This window comes from Marmota monax, unplaced genomic scaffold, assembly GCF_021218885.2.
Source record: "Marmota monax isolate L192 unplaced genomic scaffold, Marmota_monax_Labrador192_F-V1.1 WCK01_AAM20220418_F8-fsc00298, whole genome shotgun sequence".
Taxonomy (NCBI): Eukaryota; Metazoa; Chordata; class Mammalia; order Rodentia; family Sciuridae; genus Marmota; species Marmota monax.
Window position 1 is genome coordinate 1,104,630 of NW_026694888.1, and position 18,069 is coordinate 1,122,698.

Below are 18,069 nucleotides of genomic sequence, written 5' to 3' on the forward strand. Positions count from 1 at the left end.
AGTGGCAGCTGTCAGTCTCCTGATAGTGCAGCTCAGATTTTGTCTTCGCAGCCTTGGGATCTGAAGGCAGTCAGAACAAAGCTCTTTTTCTGCAGTTAGGTGAGAAAAGTCCCTAGTGCTGGAAGAGAAACGAACCTGGCCCAGGACCCCTGCCCTTACCTTCTGTCTGCCTTGGAGTCCCAGATGCCGGTGAAAGCTGCGCTTCTTCTCAGTGAGAGGCTGGACCGGGCCTGTCTTAGTGCTTCCTGTGCCAGGAGGCTGTGCTGCCTTGACCTTGCCAGCCCCCAGCCCCATAGTTTGGGGCCCAGGATACTCATCTCCTTGTGAACATTCTAGAAAAGGAAGTGACCACATAGCCCAACCCCTGTCTGGGATGCTTTTTGCTCATTCAGCACAGAAGACAGTTGTGACTCTTTGGCTGGCTTGTGGCTGCACCAGACCTAAAAGGAGTCAGGAAGGACCTGGGCTGTGCTTCACCTGGGGATCCTGTAGGAGTAGAAGACAAATCTCTTCCCTGTCCTAAGTGCTGAGCAACTGGTTTACCCTGCATGACTAGCAGAACTGGGACCAGCCTGGATCCAGACTCATCTGAGGCTTCCTGTGCCACTCACCCATGTTGACAACCTCTGGAAAGCAAGCAGCCTCCTGTGGCCACACCTTTCCAGGGTTGGGCCTATGCCCAGAGCCAGATCCCCAAGATCTGGAAGGGGCCAGGAGACAGCTGGTGCTGGATAGGTAGCAACCCAGGCCTGCAGGATGAGTGAGTGACCAGCATTGCTTCTCTTTTAGCTAGAGGTGGCATCAGGACAATTCCGGTCTGCTCGCATTTTACAATTTATGCCCCATGGTCCTGTCCACTGTCCCAGACTGCAGAGGTGTGCCCTCAGCTGATTTGGAGAGCTTCCTCCTCTCCTTCCTGGGTCACCCCCATCTCTGACTCTGGCTCCTGGGGTAACAGGAGGGGTTGGAAGCTGCGTGGAGTGATGTTAAGAAGGGGTATGGAGGCTGCTGGTTCTTGTTCCCAAATCTATGGGCTCTGGACTGAGATGTTTATTTAGTACTGCACTGAAGGTACAACCCTTTTTGTCATACATGGCACAGCTGCTGTCACCTCTGCCCACAAGAACACTGGTTTCAGTTGTTTGGTTTCTGGCAGCTAAGTCACCTGGGGAGTTTGACCTCTTCCCAGCTCCAAGGTCAGAAGTTCAGAAAGTACCATGTGCCCCAGGTTGGCAATAAGGCACAAGTAGTCTGGGGGCTGCCAGGGAGGTCTCTCCCCGGTCCACAGAAGACACAAGGGCATACATCCTCTCCTGCCCACAGATGCCAGCTCATGTGGATGGAGTGCCAGGAACTGTCACAGTAGCTGGCAACCACACAGAGCTGAGCCGGAGGGCAAAGAGCATGCTGCTGAAGACCTGGAGCAGAAAGGACGAGCTGGCCGCTGGCAGTTCTGCTGAGCCCTGGGCTGATCAGGGCCAGAGTTATCTCACCTGGGCTCCTGGGCATGTGGTACCATTGATTCAGTCTTACTGTTGGAGTGACTTTGAGTTGCAGTTTTCACTGTAGCAAAACAGACTTGCAGGCCTTCTGTATTAACTACATACAACTGCCTAACAAGTTACCCCAGTTCTTAGTGGCTTAGAACTGCCAACATTATCACAGCTTCTGTCGGGAATTTGGTAATATAAATAGTTCTGGCTCAGGATCTCTCAGGAAGAAAATCAAATGTCAGGCCAGAGCTGACCTCCTCTGAGGGAGGGCATGGCTACAGCTGGAGGGTCCATTCCAGAGTCACCTGAAGCCCTGCTTCCCCACCATCTGGATGCCCAGGAGGCTTCTGGAGCGTCCTTACAACATGGCCTCCAGTTCTTCCAGAGCAGATAATCCAATAGAAAGGGAAAGTGGAGGCTGAAGTGTGTTGTATGGCCCATCCCAGGTGGCATATTCCATCCTTCCCACATGGCATCATTGGAAGCAAGTCACCAAGTCCAGGCCAAGCTAGGAGAGGAGCATTGCTATTGGTGGCAGTCCTTTAAGACCCCTGCATGCCCAAGGAATGAGATGAGGGGGTGGCATGTGTAGAGGACCACTGCAGCCGCATCCTCCAGGGAGGGCCTGTCTACTAGGCCCAGGGCTCTTATGTGGTCCAGAGGTGAGAAATGGGACTTGAGGATGAAGGGAGACTGCATGTTTGCATTTAAAAAGCTCTCTCACTGCTGTGTGCTCAAAGCAGCCCCAGTCTAGGGCAGCAGGGAAGGTAAGGTAGTTGTGGTGGCACATGACTGTAATCCCAGTTGCCGTCTGCGTCCAGCAGAGATGGCTCATTTAAGGTCACTCGGGAAATTCTCCAGGCGTTAGAAATAAAACACAAACACACAATTTACCTTTAAACCAAGCACTGGGAGGGCTCCTCTGCCCATGGCCTCAAGCTCTGCAAACTGGAGAGTGAGGAACTACACCGAGGCTGGGGAGAGGGAGAGCGCGAGCCAGAGCGCAGGTTTTGGAGTGAGCTTTTCTTAGGGGAATCTAAATTCTTAGGAAATCCCATCCAGTGAAGGTCAAGGGGGGCGGGGTTACAGGGACAGGTGGGGTGATTGGATCCCTGGGGACGTGGAGTTCTGCCAGAAGTTCTGCAAGAAGACACAGTTGCTTGCACCCTAGAAGAAAGGGCTCTCCAGCAGTGTGACCGCTGGGTGCCATGTGGGATACCACACCTTTCAGCAGGGGAGTCAGGTGCTAGACTGGCCTCCCACGCCCAGTGACTTGGAAGCTGAGACAGAAGGACGGCAAGTTTGAGGCCAGCCTGAGCAGTTTAGTGAGGGCCTGTCTCAAAAAATAAAAAGGACTAGGAGGTAGCTCAGTGGTGAAGCTCCCCTGGGTTCAATCAGAAGTATCCAAGAAGAACAAAAGGCGCTTAGTGACTCATCATTACAAGGTGGGACTGCAGGTGCTCTAGGTGGTGGCACCACAGGATTGGAAGAGATTGACTTTGGACCCCATCAGATCAGTAAGCCAGCGGGACAAAGAACAGTGGAGAATGCACACAGCTTTGTTTTCAGGGTAGTTCAGGCCCGTGACCAATGAAGACCTGCAGCCCGTGTTGGCCACCTGCTGGGGACCAGGCCTGCTGTCATGTCCCTGCAGGGCCAGTTTTCACTGTGCACATCCTGCCCCTTCAAGCCTGAAAAGTGACAGGAGCCTGGCACCTGCCCCAGTGGGCCTAAAAGGGACCCCAGGCAGCAGCCCAGGCTCCAGAATCTCCAGTGTTGTTAAGCAAAGATCCCCTGGACCTGCCCAGCTAGAGTCCTGGCCCTTCCTGGAGCCTCCGCTTCCTCATCTATAGTCCATGGTAGTGCCTGTTCGACGGTCTTGAGGATACAAATCAGGCAGCCAGTCCTGGGCCATAGGGAGTGGTCAGCAAAGGTACTGTTCTTGGGCCTCCAGGAGTGGTCAGTGGCATTCACAGTCCTGGTCCTTGAAGGACAGTTAGCAACAGTTATGGTCCTGGGCTTTGAGGGGGTTGCCAGTGACCCAAGCATGGATCTCCTGGGAAATTTCTCAGATTGATACAGTGGGGGTGGGGTCCTGGAAGCTTGGGTTTCTCCCCTTTCCCACACAAACACACAATTTACCTTTAAACCAAGCACTAAAGGTTCTAGTTAGAGGAATCCTTCCAGGCAGGACTAGAACAGGAACCAGCTTTGGTCTTTCCTGGCCCATAGTTGGCTTTCTAAGGATAGTGAAGAGGGTTTACCTGGGCGAATACAAATACCAAAGACTTGAAGGGACGAGCTGCCTTTGGAATGTTGAGTGTCGTTTGTGTGATCCTTACGCATCCCAGAGGTCGGCATTCCTGTCCTGTTTTATGAGTGAAGAACTCAAGCTTCAGAGGCGGCAGGCCATGGCCGAGGACCATACAGGAGGAAAGACCAGCATCTCTGGAGGGGCCAGCTGTGCTTCACACCAGGCTGGCCTAGTTCACTCTGCTCACCACAGCAGAGCAGGGGCTCTTTCTTGGTGATATTTTAGATTAAGCCTTGGTTTTTTTCCCATTACAAAAACAATACATGGTTCTTATAGGATTTTTTTTTTAACCTATTATCCCAAGGTGTGTTCTTAAACCTTATAAGTATTATGTAGATAGTCTCCAAAGTTGGCTTCCGTCCTTAGAGGTGAGCATATTTTAGATGTGGGCTGTTGCCAGTATCACGGTTGTTGAATCCACTTGAGAGACTGTGAGGTTTTTGTTTGTTCATTCATTTTGAACAAAGAGTGCTCTCTAGGTGGCAGTGGTCTGAACACTCTGCCTTGGCCAGCAAGAGCTCTCTCAGGTCCTGTGCTGAGCCTAGTGGCTCTGGCCACACCCTTACCACGCTCCACACATAACTGAGGATGTCCCTGCCCAGCCCCACACTTGGCTATGATTCCCCTTCTCTTGGGATTCTGTTCTCCCAGTGTCTGACCAAGTGATTATTCATGGAGAAAGAGGGTGGGAGGATAGTCTTTGCAGCTGACATCATATTCCTCTTAGTACAAACAGCCTTTGTTAGGGAAACCTCCATGGGTACTTGGGTAGGTAGGCTTCTGAGGGCATGGCTCCACCTGGATGAGTGGGATGGGCTGATGGGGAAAGCAGAGAGATGAGAATCAGAGGAGGAAGGAGGAGAAACCAGCTACAGAAAAGGGAGGCTGAAGACTTGGTGGGAGGAAGGACTCTTGGTAAGGCCCCTAGTATGACAAGAGGAACAAATGGTTGAGGATTAGGATGCCTTGATCAAATTTAACTTCTTTGTGTAGTTTTATTTTTTACTTCTTGACCCCCAAATCTTAAGTAGTTTCTAGTACTTTTTTTTCTTAAAAAAAAAAATCACTTCACTCTGTCTTGATATTCCAGGCTATGAATTTCCTCTTCATTGTGACTATTCTACAGAATTTTCATTTTATTTCTCTTAATAATTAACTTTTTAAAAATTCTAAGGTATTTGGCTGTTTTTTCATTACTACCTGTTCTTGTTTCACAAAGACCTAGTCCTGTTGTATAGTTTATTTTACATGCATGCAGACACACAGATACACGCACCATTTGTCCGATTCTTTAATGTGTCCTAAAGCCCTCTTCTGATCATTCTTCAATTCTGTTTGGTCTAAATTTGGTTGGCTGAGCATGTTGTCCTTTTCCACATGTTTATTAACCCAAGTGAGTTATTCTCAGTTGTGTCTGATCTTTGTGCTAGATGTTCCCACTATTCTGTCCAAAACCTCTGGACTTAAGAAGCAAATACCACCAGTAAGTTTTAATAAGAGTAGGGAAAGGAAGAGAAGCACTAAGGACAAGTCTAACTTCATAAGACATTATCTGAGACTCGGAAAACTTCACCTGAACTCTAAGGACTGGAGAGCCTCCAGGCAATAGGGACTGAACATGCAAATCCACCCACCTCCTCACACGGTTGCCTCAGGCTTCAGCCCTCCAGCTGGCTTCTGGAGGCCAGTCTCTTGCACTAAGGCCCCGTCCCCTTTTCAGTAACATCCTGGTTCCTTTAACCACTCTCTTCCTACCTGCTGGTAAGCCCCTACCCTGTTCTTAAAGGCAGGCATTTCCCAACATTCTGGCCTCCGGTGGTGATGGGTGCTGTCTGCCAAATACCCCGACTGCCGTGCTCAGGCTGGGGTGGGTGGGCCTGCAGGAACAGAAGTGGTGTAGGGCCCTCCACAGCTCTTGTTATCCTGGCACAGTGCCTGGGAACCCCAGTGTCTCCTCCATCAGCACCCTAAGGAGAAAGCCCAGCCACCCTGCCAGCCGAGGTGGACTGCAGCCTGAGTGAGACGTGAACTTCCTTGCTGCAGACGGCAGTGCTGCCGCATTGCTGGTGGCTCCAGCAGTCCAGCCTGACAGAACACAGGCATGCACTGACCAGACTGGGCCGTGGCTGTCAGCAAACACAGCTGGAATGTTGGCTCACCTGTGGGCCTCGCGAAGCCGGTGCCATGCACTGACAGGAGTGGGAGCGGAGGAGGTGGGGAGCGGGTTGGCAGTGAAGATTGGTCACAGGCTGCCTTGACAAGGACCTGCAGGAAGGGAACCGATGGCACCTTCCAGGTTTGGCAGCTGGAGAAAGGCAGTGAGGCAGGCCGGGAGGGCAGGGCCTTTCTCAAAGGGCATGCCTCTGCCCCCTGATGGGAGTGTGCAGAGCCAGGACAGAGTGGCATCAAGGATGGCATCCTGGGTGTGCCCCCACTGTGGCTATCACTGCTAGCTGTCTCTTCTGACAGATCCAAGCAGTGTCTGGAGGCAGCTCTGTGGGTGCGGGTGTGGCGCCTGGCACTGGGGTCAGGAAGCCGGAGACCACAAAGGTGTTGCCTTGAATAATTGCCAAAGAAACCACGAGCCTGGGATTAGTTTGACTGGAGACCTGGAGGCAGCTTTCATGGGGAAGAGGCTGCCAGGGACAGCCTTTCTGTGGGCCCCATATTGGGGCGAGGGCAAGGAACCAGCAAAAGGGTGGGTCCTTATGAGGATGGTGCCTAGGTCCAGAGAACGCAGCTTGTGTGCTGGTTTTGGTTGTGGCCACCCGGCAGGGCTGAGATCAGGTGACCCCGTCCTTCTCCTGTGTAGGGCACCACTGCATCCATCCCCTCCCTGTTCAGTGCTTGGTATGAGGGTAAGGTGACCTCTGGGTTCCTGTCCCTGGATGTCCCAGTGCTGCGGTAGACTGTGCACATGAGCCATCTTATGGAGAGGTGACTCAAACCCTGGTCCCAAACTTTTGGAGGGTACTTGGACTGTCTCCCCTGGGAGGTGGGAGGGTACATCCTGAACAGGAAAGAGGGTGCATGAGACAACTGGTGACAGAGACTGGAGGGTGGCCAGCCAGCTGGGACAAGAGATGTGTTACCTCCAGGCCACAGCATGTTGCCCAGGTGGAAGAAGCAAAGTTCTGTGCGGTCCTGATGGTGGCCCTGCTGCCAGCCTGAGTCCTCGAGTGGCTATGCGGAGTTGTGCCAGCCACCACCTTGTGAGCAGAGCTGCCTTTGTCACAGTGGGGACATCAAACCCCATGGCCTGCCATAATGGTGGTGGCCCTGCATTGGGGGACTTCCTACAGTTCCTATACCCGTAACCTCCAAGACTCTCCCTGCCACAAATGCCTCTGCCTGCACTCCCCTGTGGAAGAGCCCTGCCACCAAGGCCAGACTCGGGTGACGGTCCACAGTCAGGGTGTGACAGCCTGCCACTTTGCAGGTCCTGGGGAGGCTGTGCTCATGCCCAGGAGGCCTGGCAGAGGACAAGGGGAGGCCTGCTGCTGTGGGCTCTGGGGCAGTGCTTGTCCCAAACCCCAGCCCCATACAGGGCAGAGGACAGGCATGGGGACAGACAGAAAGGGAGGTCAGTCTGCAGAGTGGAGGTTTAATGGGACAGTCACGTGGTGCCCACTGCACAGTCCCAAGCTGGAGCCTTCCTACCTGGTGCCTCCAGCAGGTGTGCCCCAAGAGCATCAGCACCACCCCTTTCCTGGGGTGAGCCGGGTGGCTGTGCCGCTACCCCAGGCAGCTGGGAGAACAGGCCTCTGGGGCCTGGACTCCATGTGCCGAGGGGCCAAGGCTCCCCATGTGATGCCCCTTCTCTCCTGTCCCCAGCCCCCACAGTGAGGGTACATCGCGTCCTTGTCCCTCTGCCAGGGGATAACAGTGCAGGGTTCTGGGGAAGCTGTGCCTCGGGGGCAGTGCAGCCTGTCTGCAGACGTAAGGCACAGTGTGGTGGTCGCCATGAGCTGCTGGAGCTGCGGTCCCACGATGGTGTCCAGCAGGTGCGGGTGTCCGGGGCCACGCATGGCTGTCAGTGTTGAGATGGGAGGCGTGGTGCATAAGGCCAGTCCTGAGGCCCACAGTGCAGGACAGCTGGGACAGGGTGAGCTCAGGCCCCCAGGGCTGCCACTAGACAGAATCCCTCTCCCCAAGCCCCCAGCCTGGGAGAGCCCCCGGGAGAGCCCACGGGAGAGCCCACGGGAGAGGCTCACGGGCCCGGGCCGAGCTCGTGGCCAGAGCCAAGGCGCAGTCATGGCGGCCCGGGCCACAGAAGGCACAATCTTGGTGTCTGGGAGGTTGAAGGTTGGCCCAATGTCAGGGCTAGGCAGACACGTTGACGTCCCTGAGAGAGATGGCGCTACTGGGGGCCTCGTCGCCAAGCAGCAGGGCTGCCGAGTCTGACCCTGCCTCTGCCCCAGCTCTGGCCAGCTCAGCGTCGGGCTCAGTGCTGGCCTCGGCACTGGGGCCCAGGCCCTGGGACAGGATCTGCTGGATGGTTCTGCGCAGATTGGGGTGCAGCCGGCCCTGCGTCTGATAGAAGACCTCCAGCGCAAAGGACTTGAGGGCACCCGTGCAGAGGTCCTCATACAGTGGGATGGTGTACATGCGCGACATCTGTGGGGACACCAGGTCACCTAGTGGGCTCCCCGGGCCTCTCCCACCAACCCCGCCTGGCGGGAGGCCTTCCAATCCCTGGACCTGCTCCAGCGGCTTCACCAGGCCTTGGTCTGGACTCACACAGCCCAAGACCCCCACCAGTCGGTCACCCTGACCTCCTCTTCCATGCTGATTGGGCTGGAGGGGTGCCCCAGGGAAGTCAGGTCCCACAGGCTGGAACCTGCCACTGTTGGAGGAACTTGGATGCCCCTGTGCCCACCTGGGAGCTGAACACCACAGGCTGGAGGCCCAGCTAGGTCCAGGTCCAGGCTGTGAGCGGAGACCCTTGGACACCAACTCCCATCTTGGGCCTCCATGGTCTCTCCCAGGACTGGTGCAGTCCAGGCTGCCTCTGAGCTTTGACTTATACCTGTCTCCCCCGACTCAGGCCGGTTCCCAGCCCAGACCCCCAGACCTTGCCACCCAACTCTCTGGTGTGCCTGCCTGCCTGAGCAGTCAGGCTGGAGAGAGAGAGGGTGGTTGGGCCCCTGAGTGAGGCCACCCCCAGCCCCGACCCCAGACAGGTGTCTGCACCTGGCTCTCCAGGAAGCGCCGCACCCGGTGGAGGTCTGGGTAGTAGTCGTTGCGCACCACGATCTGCAGCCAGCGAATGCGGATCTCAGCGTTCATGGAGTCCAGGAGGGAGGAGTAGCACTTGGACAGGCTCATCACCACCTCTGTGGGGCAGCGGCAAGTCAGGCCAGGCCAGTGCCACTCCCCCCAGGGCCACCTGCTGGCTGAGGGACCCACCCTGAGGCAGCGGGGACCCATCCAGGAGCCGGTCCAGGAAGAGTGCCGTCTGGAAGGTCCTCCACTTGGAGATGTCCACGGCACTGGCTGACGCTGCCGCCTGATCGAGGGGCTCCGCCGTCCACAGCTGGAACAGGGCCTCCACAGGCCGGGTCAGGCTGGACCCCTGAGATAGGTCCGGCTCGGCCAGCGGTGGGCCCGTGGCATTGAGCCAGCGCTCAAACTCCAGCCCTGCAAGGAACAGCGGTCCTGTGGTCCCACCCAGCTGCCCAGAAGACCCAGTCTGAAGTGGCTGGTTCCAGGAACTGAGGCTCCCAGGGACATGGGTGATTGGGGAAGGGTCATCTCCAGCCAGTGCCTGCCTCTTTAAGCCCCCGAAGAGACTCCCGTGAAGGTCACAGGGAAGCCAGAAGGATTCGGGTCAGTGGCCATGTGACCTCCACCCTCTCCAGGCCCAGCCTGGGCACAAGACAATTGAGTCCTTTAAAGGTGACTTCACTGTGAGAGGTGATGACACATGCTCTAAAGCAGTGGTACCAGGCTGGCCACTCCCCTACCCCCCAAAAACACTTGATGCACTTAGGGACCTTCCAGAATTTAGGGTCACCGTGCCCAGATCTCCCAGCTGTGCCTCATTGCATTCCAACGGATTCTGGCCCCTCCCTGGATTTCAGGACCCTCCAGTTCCTTCCTTGATCCCCCATACCCTCAGACCCTCTGGGAAGTCCTCGAGGGTGTGGTGTAGTGGAGCCAGCAGGGCCAACCCTGCCCCCTAGGATCCCGCTGGGCCCTGGTCCCCTGGCTCCTAACTTGGCCTGCTCCACCTAAGTGCCGCCTCCTCCAGGAGGCCCCCTCAGGCTGGGAGGCACAGCCTCCTTTGTGCTCGTGGTCCAGGCTTGGGGTCCACGGGGGCCAGTGAGGGCTGGCTGAAGGAAAGATGTGACAGATGGGGCTTTTCTCCAGGTAGGGCCCGCAGCTTGGGCAGACGGTCCCCACTGTCACCTGCCCGGCAGTCCACACTCTGCTCCTTCAGCTCTGGGAAGAAGCTCAGGAAGGAGCCCAGCAGGTCCTGGGCCACCACGCTGGTGAACTTGAACTTCTCCACGTAGGCCTGTGGGGGGAGGGGCGGCCACTGAGCAGGCCTGGAGGGCTGGCCAGGCCTGGCCCCGGTCAGAGCTGGGGCCTTCACAGCAACTCAGGGTGTGTGCCATGGACGTGAGCGGCCCACTGGGGCGGACAGGAGAGGAAGGCCGTGCTGTCTCAGCAGGCCAGGTCCTGGTAGGGCTCTGGGTGTCCCTACGGACGCCACCCTCCCCCCAAGACAGGCAGCCCTGTGTGCTGGGGCGGGGTGAGGCAGGAGGTGCAGGTCCAATGCTCACTCGGAGAAAGTCGTCGAAGCGCTGGGGGTCTCCACAGAGCTGGGACAGGTAGTACACGAAGCAGTAGCCCTTCTCATAGGTGAACAGGTTCATCAGGTGGCTGGGGTTCACGCCTGCAGGGAATACCTTGTCTGGGCTGGCAGGGGAGGGGAGGGCAGTGGCCTGCACTGAGGAGCAGGATGGGCAGAGGGCCACTGTCCCTCATAAGGTCAGGGTCCTACTAGCACCCTGGGTGTGCAGGGATGGGCCTGGCCCTTCCCTGCCTGGGGGCTCGGGCACCTGAGGGTCCACATCTCAGTGATGGGCACTTGAAGGCATGAGACAGGGGCAGGCCAGGGTAGCCCAGAAGGCATTCCCTGGGCTGGGAACACCCATCCTGACCTTTGTGGGGACTCAGCCCGGCCTGAGCAAGCCAGAGGCAGGGAAGGAGGCCTGAGGGGTGGGTGGCATCCACCGGGTCCCAGGCACAGGCCTGGTGGGAGCAGGCACCTGGCTCCAGCTTGACCTGCAGCTTGCTGACTGGACTGTCCTCTCCAAGGAGCCTCATCTGCCTGTGTAGGGCGTCCAGGCGGAAGGCTGTCTCCAGGCAGGTGAAGGCGGCACCTGGGTGGGGAGGGCCAGGCAGGCGAGAGGAGGTGGTGGAGTCGGGAGAGCTGCCACAGTGGAGCCACGCTGGCCCTTGAGCTCCCTGCCCTGAGCCTGTGGGCCAGACCCCAGAGGAGAGCAGGACACAGAACACAGGAGGCTGGGCCAGCTCTAGCCCCTGGCAGAGGGCAGTGCCCCATCTGCCCGAGGCGGCTCCAGACTCCTCCCCAGGTGGTACCATAGGTCTCTGTGGTGATGCGGCGCTGTGCGTAGGTGGCCAGGCCCTCGCTGAGCCACATCTCCTCCCACGTGGCGTTGGTGACGGCATTGCCAAACCAGCTGTGGGCCACCTCATGGATGACATCAATGACCAGAAACTCGTCACTCTCCAGGATGGAGGAGATGATGAAGGTGAGGCAGGGGTTCTCCATGGCCACGATGGGGAAGGAGGGGGGCAGGAAGACAATGTCGTACCTGTGCCGTGAGTGCAGGTGACGGGGGGCATCAGCAGGCCTCACAGGCCCTCCATCAGGGGCAGCACTCCAGCCCTGCAGGGAGTTCCCTTCTTCCCAGGAGATGGGGGACAGGGCCTAGGGCATGCCCCTTCTTCCTCCAGAGGGCAGGGACGTGGCCTCCCTCAAGTGGTGGCAGGCCGCCAGGGGACAGGACGTACCTGCCCCACATGTACGGCCCGTAGAGCCGCTCTGCCGCACTCAGCCACTGCTCCACCACCCCTGACAGCTTGCTGGTGGCCGTGGGGAGGAGACATGGTTCTGCCCACACGCGGCTCCTGCAGAGGGTGCAGAGGGTGGGCTGAGGCCTTCCTTCTGCCTCCTCTGGCAGGCTGACTGCCTTAGCTCACCACCCTGGACAGGGGCTACAGTGGCCCTTCCCTCCCGAGTGCAGGGGTGGCCCCGCACTCTGCGACCTTTTGATCTGCTCTGTCACTGGGTAAAGGAACCTGCGAGAGCATGTGGCTGCATGTGGCCCTGGAAGTTCAGGCTGATAGAGCACTGGACAGGTCAGGCTGTCTGGTCTGAGAATGTGTGGATGAGCAGGGCCTGGCAGCAGGTCACATACCTGCAGCCCAGGGGCCTCGGCAGGGCAGCTGTGGGTGCAGGGTGCAGACCCAGGCTGTGGGGGCTCTGCCTGAGGCCTGGACCACCTTGCATGGGAGCAGCAGGACCGGAGGCCTACCTGGGTCCGATGTCTGCTGGCTTGAGGTCTCCAGCCACAAGGGCCACGAGGTAGGCTGGCACAGGGTGCTCCATGTGGAAGCGGTAGACACCTTCCTCCTCCAGGTACACACTCTGGGTGGCACTCATTAGCACCTGTACCCCTGATGGGGCCTGCAAGGGGGCCAGCTGAGGATAGGCAGTCTACCAGGCAGGGCACTCACCCCCAGGACAGGAGACCCATATCTGTGATAGGGACCCAGGTCTTCACCAGGGAGCCCTATACCTTCCAATGGGGGGTCCTGCACTGCCCACCTGGTGTCCCCACCTCTCCCCTGGGTGGGGGGTCCCACAATCTCGGTCAAGGAGCTCCCCATCCATGAGAGGGAACCCAACATCCCGTCAGACAGCCCTACAAGCCATGCTCCTGACAGAAGGCTTCTTGTCCAGTCAGGGCCTCGCTGTGGTCTAGGAAGGGCCCTCATCAGGAATGCAACCTGGCCACCCTCCCTGCAGAGATGTCCTTCTGCACAGTGGGGAGGTGGATTTCTCTAGGACAGTGGCCTAGTGGCATCTGAGGCCACAGCCCAAACAGGCAACAGAGAAGAGGAGGTAGGCTAGCCAGGCCAGTGGCCTGGGCCCTTCATGCAGCCCCTGAAGGAGGCACGGGTGGGCCCCGACCTTGACCACAGCTGAGTAGGTGCACTTGACGGCAGGTGTGTCGAAGCACGGGAAGAAGGAGCGGTTGCACACGGAGTGGCCCTGGGTGAAGACGAAGGGCTTGGCGTTGCCGTAGGTCAGCTCTGGGTCCAGCCACCAGATCTGCAGGCAGGGTTGAGGGTCAGCAGTCACCTGGCCTGAGGCTGGAGGCCAGAGCCTTGGGGCCAAGGAAGGGGCAGTGGCAGGAGAGGAAGGCAGTAGGGGTCTGGAAGGGGACCACTGCTGGGCTTGTCACAGACCACAGCTCCTGTCCATAGCCTGCACTGCCCACCTGGTGTCCTCACCTCTCCCCGGGTGGGGGGAACAGCAAGAGTCATTAGCTAGAGCATGGCCTGTGGCCTGCCCTAGTCCCCAGAGCCAGGCTGTGCCCGGGAAGGAGGCCATATGTCTGGGTCCAGCCCAGTCCTAACAGGGAGGAGAGAAGAGAGCCCTTCATGGCATTACCCGAGCTTCAAAGGGGAACCAAGGCACAGCAGAACCTGGTCCAAACCCCCACAGCTGGCAGCCAACCTGGTCTCAGCCAGGATCACAGAAAGCAGGAAAACCAGAACCTCCTGCGACCAGCACTGCCAAGGAGTCAGCCTGTGCCCAGGGCCAGCATTCAGGCCAGGGCAGCCTGCCAGTAAATGGAGGCCAGACACCAAGGGCCAAGAGGACAGGAGTGGCCATGGAGGGCTTCGGGCTGTGCCTGGAGGCAGGGCTGGAGCAGGTGGCTTGGTTTGCTCTTCTTGCCCACCCTCAGGGCCAAGCCTCCCGCCCACCCCATTGCTGCTGAGACTTTCTGTACCTCAGAGGAGGAGGCCAGGCCCACCCTGAGAGCTGCCACTATGCTGCCTGGTCCTGCACCCACCCTGCCAGCGAAGGGGGCAGTTTGATTGCCGAAACAAAGTCGAACAAACAGGCCACAACTGGAAGACACCTCCAACTGTCCTCTAAGAGTGGGCAGATCTGCAATTGAAAGTGGCCACTATCATAGGGGGTATAGAGGCCAGACCTGAGAGCAGCCACCCCCAGACCAGGGGGCTGGCTGCCTGCCCTGCAGACCCCACACTCAGGCGGGTCCCAGGTCCGGAAGTGCTGCCTTCCATACAGATCTGACTCCTGTCTGTTGGCAGATTTCTTCCTTCTGTGTCCTGTTCCTGTCTCCTCACCATAGCAAGCCTACGGAGGTTCTGTTTCTGGTGGCCCAGGGCTGCCCTAGAGACCTGTCTCGGGACCTTGTGCAGCCTCCTGGTCCTGCCCCAGAGCTCTGGGATCTGCAGGCCCAGAACCTAGGGACCTATGTGGCGGAGTGTCCCTGCAGTGCGTGAAGCCCTCTGCAGGTGTTCCCTGACCATGCTGGAGGACAGGCCCTGGCCGTTCTCACGTGCCTTTAGCCTGCTTCCTCCTCTGCATTGTCTCCACTCCTGCAGTGCCCTCCCTCCCTCCCCAGGGGCCCCTCAGGCTCTCCCCAGCTCTCACCCCTTAACCTCAGCTGTATGCTCTCCATTGAGAGGCTGGCCCCTACCCCAGAGGTGGGTCACTGAGCCCCAGCAGGGCAACCTGTTCAGCCGCTGAACATCGATCTGGTAGGGAAGGAACAGACACTGCGGGTCAGGAAAAAAGCTGTTCTTGCTGGGGTGTGAGGGCATGGACCAGAGCATGCAGCCCCTCTGGAGGGCCTACTGGCAGGGAGTGGGACAACCCAGCTGTTCCCCTGCTTGGCAGAAAGACAGGCTTAGGGGCATGACCCTGAGCTCTGCAGTGCTCACATGCAACGGTGAATGCCCAAAGCTAGAGGCCACTCTGCTTCTGCAAATAGACTAGCTCACACATCAAGCCTGGTCCCCAGCCACCAATCCTGGACCCACTCAGTCTGAAGGGACTGCATCACCATTCCCTGTCTGAAACAATCAAGGGACGCCCTGCAGGGCAAGGGAAGCTCAGAAACAATGGCCACACTTTACGCACTGGCCCTGTCTGCACAGCCTGGCAAAAGCCCTGGCCCTCCACTTGGCTGGCACTGGTAGAGCAGACACATGGAGTCCAAGTTCAAGATGAGGTCCAGGGAAGGAAGTTGTTCCTCAGTTCTCACTTGTCATGCAGAGAGGCACACCTGACACCAGAGAGCCCTGGACTGCACATGCAGGGTCGAGCCCTGCGGGCCAGCAGCTGGCAGACCCACAGGGCTCTGGGAGGACAGTGAAGTGGCAGGCTCTGCTCAGAGCTCCTGGGAAAGTGCAGGAGGCCCACAGGTGTACCTCCAATCTGGGCTTTTCCTGCCCAGTTGTCACCTTGGCCCATCCTGATTTCTGACCTGTCCATTTGGGTGTCCCAGGCAGAGGAAAAACAGACCTTCCAAGACTTCCAGAGCTGTGAACATGCTGTGTTTGCACACTGGATGTCATATGTGTGCTTTATGTGCTTCCTGGGGACCTGGCATGAACTACTATGCTTTGGAACTGAAAGGCTCTGCTCCATCCTGCAAGCCCCACCATTGGCCATGTAGTCACAATGCCTGACTTGGATCACGTGGCTTTTCTGGCAGGTCCTCTGGAGTGGTGGGGTGCCTTTTGCCAAAAGCCCTGCAGAGCCTAGTGCATCTGTGCCGGGAGCATGAGGCCCACCCTCCTCAGCACACTGCCAGCCCAGCGCTGGAGCCCAGAGCCAAGCCCCACAGTCCACCAGCCTCTCCTCTGCCTCCCACTGGGACTGGCCTTCCCTCAGCCCACTTCCAAAGAACAGATGTGGGTGTTTGAGCCCTCTGAAGGCAAGGTCACTAGGAGGCCCTTCTGCATCTTACATCCCCAGCCCCTCAATGCCAGGCTCCAGTATGGCTTGGCAGGTGCCCATCAGAAGCTGCTCTTGAGCCCAGACATGGACAGAACATCTTAACAGGGACCTCGCTGGGTGACATGCTGTCACGGTCCCCACTGCCACCGGGCCTGGACCTGGAGCTTTATCCAAAGTTCCTAAGTGTTCACAGGAAGCAGCTGGGAATTGCAGAAGGCACTAGGGCAGGACTCCAGAGCCAAGCTGCCCCCACGTTCTCTGCAGGTGCCCCATGTGCAGGGTGCAGATTAAGGTCTCCTGGCCTGGCAGCGCGGCAAGAAGCCACCTGGAGAGCCCTGCGGACCACCACCACCACCCTGCCTCGTAGCCCCTGCGCGCACCGGGAGGGACTCACGGCGGGGGCGTCGGTCGAGGTGTAGCGCAGGATGACCTGGAAGGGATGGTGCGCCTGCAGTTCAGGCGGCAGAGTGACCGTGAGCGAGGAGCCATAGTCGGTGAACGGGTCCAGCCTGAAGGCCAGAGGGCAGGAGGCGGGCTCGGTGCCGGGACCCTCGGGGAAGGCGGGCAGCGGGGGCGGCGGGGGCCCCGGCCCCGGGGCGGGGAAGGCGAAGGCGCAGGGCGTCTCGGCGGCGGCGGGGGCGCGGCGGAAGGCTGCCGAGTGCAGGCGCAGGGCCGGGTGCGCGTCGAGCACGAGCGCGCGGGGCGCGGGCCGCAGCGCGCACAGCTCGAGCACCAGGCAGCCGGCCAGCTCGCGCGCCTCGGGCCGCAGCTCCAGGCCCAGCTGCAGGTGGCGGAGGCGGAAGAGCTGCGCGCTGGAGGCCGAGGCCACGTCCAGGGCGGGCGGCGGCTCGGGCGGCGGGCGGGCGGGTGCGGCCTCCGCGCCAGGCGCCTTGCGGCAGCAGCACTGTGCCGCCATGGCCGCTGGCGCTAAGTGAAATCCATGGGCTGCGGCCACGCCGGGCCGCGGGCGGCGGGCAAGGGGCGCCGGGCTGCGGCGGCGGCGGCGGCGGCGGGGCGCGGGCACAACAGGAAGTCGCGCCGGGAGCCGCCCGGCCCGGCCCCGCGCCGTGCGCCGCCCCGCTCGGGCTCCGCTCGGCCGCCGCCGGGGGCGCTGTGCGCGGGGCCCGGGCCTGTGCGCCAGCGGGGCGGGCCGGGCATGGGGCGCCGAGCGCTGAGTGGAGAGGGCGCAGGAACCAGGACGCTGTGATCCCGGGCACTGTGTTGGGAGCTAGGGGCCCCGGCGCGTGGGGTACCTGTGCGCGCTCCCCAGCCCTGCTCTCTTCACTTTCCACCTGGCCGCGCAGGGGAGACTCCGGGGGCGGGGTCACCGCTCTTTCAGTTTGTAGCCGGCCAGCTACTGCAGCGGCGGCTGCTGAGCCGGGCAACACCTCGGGTACCGGGAGGGTTGTAGCTTGTGTGGTCTGTGTCCGGGGAGTGCAATGTCGGGAACTCGGCGCTGACCGTCTCTTCTGGGTGCAGGCCCTGGGAGTGATGTCCCCGACCCACCTACTCGCGAGTCAGACAGTTGGCTGGTGTCTGGCACGCGGTGTTAATAGAGCCCAGGAGCTTCAAGGATGAGGTAGCAAGTACCGCAGCCCTTGCGTGTGTGCCTGTTTATATTTAAATTAAGCACAGCTGTCACTTACACAGCCATATTTCGGAGTCTACCTGTGTGTTGCAGTCGGGGAATGGACAGCAGACGGGAAATGCCCCCATGCTTAGGGAAAGTTCTCTTAAGCCGGGCTGCCTTAAGCACTGGCCTGGCTGCAGGGCAGACTGTTTGAAACTGCATTCTGTGCTGCTCGGCCACTTTTCCCAGGGCCCGCTTGCACTAGGCCTGGACTCAGAGACCTTCTCACCGGTGGGGTCTGCCTGGTGCCCAGCACTGGCTGTGGACAAGGGTGTGAGAACGCAGGTTCTTGGAGTGTCTTTTCTCTCCTTCTGGATCAAGGTGTGCCTGTTCATTCCTAGGTAGTGCTCAAGCTGTCTGGACCCAGTCTTTCAACCTGTAACCAACGTGGCCCTTCCTGCTGCTCCGGTGGAAAGACCCCTTCCCAGATGTGGGGTGTGAGCGCTGAGGCATCCCTTCACATTTCCTGTGGCTCCTCAGGTCTCCATGTGACCTCTTAGCTGGGGAGCACTCCAAACTCCAGGAACCCCAAGGCTCTGTCAGTGAGACACAGAGGTCAGTCCTGATCCAAGACAAGAGGGAAGAGAACTGA

The 18,069-nt window shown here is 59.1% G+C and overlaps 1 protein-coding gene across 2 annotated transcripts; it reads right to left on the minus strand.

The window, feature by feature from the left end:
- Positions 1–7,397: 7,397 nt before the first annotated feature.
- On the minus strand, positions 7,398–16,840 carry Rnpepl1 (arginyl aminopeptidase like 1). Of its 2 annotated transcripts, none has more exons than XM_058573459.1 (11): positions 16,242–16,840; positions 13,037–13,177; positions 12,378–12,529; positions 11,854–11,970; positions 11,419–11,654; positions 10,977–11,198; positions 10,596–10,708; positions 10,219–10,327; positions 9,217–9,447; positions 9,001–9,143; positions 7,398–8,424 (listed from the first exon to the last, which is right to left on the minus strand). In XM_058573459.1, exons 1-11 carry the CDS (start codon positions 16,761–16,763, stop codon positions 8,131–8,133), a joined length of 2,280 nt encoding a protein of 759 aa, XP_058429442.1. In that variant the 5' UTR covers positions 16,764–16,840; the 3' UTR covers positions 7,398–8,130. The 2 variants fall into 2 exon arrangements, with proteins under 2 accessions (XP_058429442.1, XP_046282761.1); XM_046426805.2 differs by having other exon boundaries at positions 11,085–11,198; positions 16,242–16,837.
- Between the last annotated feature and the right edge of the window lie 1,229 nt (positions 16,841–18,069).